Below are 3,813 nucleotides of genomic sequence, written 5' to 3'. Positions count from 1 at the left end.
TCTGCTGCACTCGTATCTTGGTGAATGCGAGAAAGAAACAGCTTCGGATCGAAATGATCAGAGAAGTAAATCAATTTTTCTGCAGATAATCAGAAGAGGATACATAACAATTAGACAACTGGAGATTGAACATGGAATAAGCTAGGCCTCTAAAAAACTATATTTTCTTGTAAGAGCTGCTATTCAACTCGAGTTTTAGATACGGTGAAGAAAGACATACCCCGAAGAGTATTATCCACTTTCTCAGCTTTTGATGGGCTGCCTGACGACTCAGTGATTAATCTCAGTGTCTTATTGTCTATTATCCTACGAAGTATACAAATTCAGGTTTAGATAAATTCTACCATATCCAAGCATAAAGTATCTGACTGACTTTCAATGTAAGCAAAACGAATGAGAGGAGAAATTACCCTAATTTTAGTGGATCAATACATTCCATACCGCGAGGCAATGACTGCAAACTTGTCAGAACCACTTTTTTGCCAGGTGCAGCTACTTTACCCTCTACTTTCTGAACCACGGGTGCTGTTCTTGATTCCCGCATATCACGAACCCTACGGGCAAGCTGCCAAAATATCATCGGAATTAAAGTGAATTGGACATCTTGCCAATTAATCCACATGATACTATGGCTCAAACTAAGGATAGCCTTGACCTTGAGTTCGGCCACACTAGAAACTGAGATAGCATTCACGGTAGTTCACTAAATGTGTTCTTCAGTGTAGTACAATTCAACAAATTGATCAAGATAATCGTATTCAAACTCAGAGAACTTTATCGAACAAGCAAATTCAATCACTTAGCCTATGTCAGATTACAGTGACAGAACAAGCACAAAATTCCAGCCAAGTTCGAGGATTCACACATAAATCTTGCCAACAAATACGTACCTCAGCTTCATTAACCCGTTTCCAACAATCAGGCTCCTCTCCATCCCAAGCACCATCATCCTCTTTCCTAGCTCTTCCCTTCTCGCGAACATCGCTACCTCTTCCTCTCCCGGCACCACCACCAGAACCACCTCTTTCCCTTTCCCTCTCCAAATCATCATCCCCGCTAGAAATACTAAGCAATTCCACCTCCGACTCATCATCCTCATCCATAGAAGGTTTCCTAACAGCCGCCGCAGACTTCTTCGGCGGAGCCGCAGGCTTCTGCTGTCGAGGCTGCTGCACTAAATTGGCAACAGGCTTGCGAGCAGATGAAGAAGGAGGTTTCTGATAGGTGAGATCTCTTTGAGCCTGCTCTTTCAACGCCATTTGAAGAAGCTCATCTTCGTCTATATCGTTGCTATCGCTCGACATGTTTCGGTGGATTTCAGGTGATCGTTTTTAAGTCTCCTCCGCCTTGAGCTATCTTTATAGAGAGATCTGAGGAGAAGCTCTCGATTTGGAAATTTCAGTTTGTGATTTGTGTGACAATTTTTTTTTTTTTTTTTGTTTTATACAGAGGTGATTTCTAAATCTCTGTTTAATTGTAAATTTTAGAAATCAAAACACATGAATTTTGAAATAACATGTTTTATCTCTGGATTTGAATCCTCTATTTTACATTTTCAAATCCATTCAAATTCATTTAAAACATAATATAGATTTTGAAATCCAAAAACAATTCATTAAATGAATAACATGGGATTTTAAAAAGTATTTGTAAATCATAGAACTAATAATACATAATTTTAATAAATATTTTAAAATAAATGATTGAATAACATATGATTTTTATTTGGATTTCTAAATCTATTAAAATCCAATAACTTTTCTTAATTTTTATATATTTTTGTTTCCATAAATATTTGATTTTAAGATAAAAAAAGTTACGCGGAAAAAACTTTTCCGGTGGGGTGGTGGGCTTTGACTTTGACGGAATAATTAGGTAGTACGAGGGACAGACACATGTCGGTAACTCGATTATTTTTTTTTAATTAATAACAGACTCTCAGATTCATTAATTCGTACGACAGCGTTAATTAATTAATTTAGTTTCAACAAATAATTTACAAAAAAAATACAAATAACCTTTGTTACAACATGATACAGTATGTCATTTCTCTGAGGTATACATTTTGAGCTTCTTTTGTATGTGGTACGCAACCATTCGGGAGTCACCGTAGTTCTAGCTTACATATGGAACGGATGCTACGACGACCGTCGAAACTCATAGAGACCACTTATAGATGTTTGGTAGTTGACAACAATCAAGAGCTTGGAACTGATTGGAATTCTATAGTGATTGTAAACCGTATGTTATATACAAAAAAAGTTGTAACGTTCAAAACTGAATAAGATTATACAGTTGGCCGGAAAATCAAAATTATACTATAGATTAAAAAATTCGTGTAAGGTCAGAGTATATGAGGAACGATAAATAGTCTGTAATGTTCTTTTATGAGCTGGTTATAAATATTCATAGGAACGTGATACTCGAAGCCATAAAAAAATAAGAGTTTCCAAAAGATATTACATTTTGTTATATGGGTTAGTCAGACAAACAAGATGTTTTAGAGAATATCTGAATATGTAAAATAACTTATTACAGAATCAAAACTTTTACAAGATGATCATTTCATTTATGGGAAGTGAAATTAAGGATCTTTAATGTGAAATGGAATTAATTAAAGGGATTTTTACATGTTTTGGTTTTTGGGTCATTGATCTTTGTTGGTATGAGAAACAACAATCTAAAGAATTCGAGTAATAAGTAAGATTTGAGCAGGTTTTCGGTAGAAATTGGTAAGAACTAAAAAGAAATGACGAGGCTTTCGGTAGAAATTGGTAAGAACTAAAAAGGAATGATGAACTGGATTTGTATTAATATATTTTTTGTTGCTTGATCGAAATTACATACGTTTTCTCTTAGCCAAAACTCTAGTATTTAAATGGGAATGGCTTCGAAAACTATCTCCTCCGTATCCTCCGAAGATCTCGTCTCGCGATCCCGTGATCTTCTCCCGGGTTTGACTCGGCGTTCTTCCTCGTCGGATCTCCTTACTGAGCCCGCAACAGGTCCATTACCGCATGCAACATTCGCTTCCTAATGGGCTTCTCCTACGGGCCTATCGATCGTCGAACCCAACACCAACAGTCTTGCTTGACTCTTAAGTGGTTTGGTAGATAATATGTTTATAAGTACAAGTAAATTGTTATGATGTTTGGATCAGCCTAAAAGTTTGGCGCATCGTGGTATAATTTGTTTAGTCGTAACTCGAGAGTATGCATATGATATATATAGTGTGCATCCTATTACTGAAAGGTCTTACCACTAGGGGCTTTGGTCCGTCTTACCTTTTGCATGTACTTCTAAAAAAAACTTATAGCACAATCTCTTGAACGTTTATATCATTTGCGATTTTGCACTAAAAGAGAATATTTACACCTACACCAACTTTTATTTGTATATTACCCAAAAAAACAAAACCTTTTATTTGTAAGTATATTGAAACAATCTATGATGATTTGACTAAAGATGATTTATTTCTCTTTTTATAGTTTTTTTTTTGACAAATTATCATTTTATAGAGGTTATTATTTGTTTCTCGCTACAAAAATTATTACAAATTTTCATGTATTGAAAATATTTTTTGTCATTTTACATGGATAATTCACCTAATATCATTCCAGTTTATAATTATGTACCTAATTAAATTTTAATTATATATATTTTTTTTTCAATTGACTAACAAAAAGATGAGAGATATCTTTTGTTCTTCCAAATTCAATCAATGATTCAATGAAAATCTTTGACTTTAAAAAAAAAAGGGACAAAAGAAACAAAATTAAAAGATGAGAGATCTCTTTTTTTTTTTTTTTTTTT

The 3,813-nt window shown here is 34.4% G+C and overlaps 1 protein-coding gene across 1 annotated transcript in view; it reads right to left on the bottom strand.

The window, feature by feature from the left end:
• LOC104704923 (exocyst complex component SEC5A-like) overlaps positions 1–1,434 on the bottom strand; it is an 8,810-nt gene extending 7,376 nt beyond the window's left edge. Inside the window, exons 1-4 of the mRNA XM_019227140.1 lie at positions 891–1,434; positions 411–565; positions 221–306; positions 6–79 (exon numbers count right to left, since the gene is read on the bottom strand). Coding sequence (XP_019082685.1) covers positions 6–79; positions 221–306; positions 411–565; positions 891–1,304 — 729 coding nt within the window. The 5' untranslated portion in view covers positions 1,305–1,434. The remainder of the gene's footprint in view (positions 1–5; positions 80–220; positions 307–410; positions 566–890) is intronic.

This window comes from Camelina sativa, chromosome 7 (genome assembly GCF_000633955.1).
Source record: "Camelina sativa cultivar DH55 chromosome 7, Cs, whole genome shotgun sequence".
Classification (NCBI taxonomy): Eukaryota; Viridiplantae; Streptophyta; class Magnoliopsida; order Brassicales; family Brassicaceae; genus Camelina; species Camelina sativa.
The sequence above is the reverse complement of the archived record's forward strand: the minus strand, read 5'-3'. Positions and strand labels throughout refer to the sequence as shown.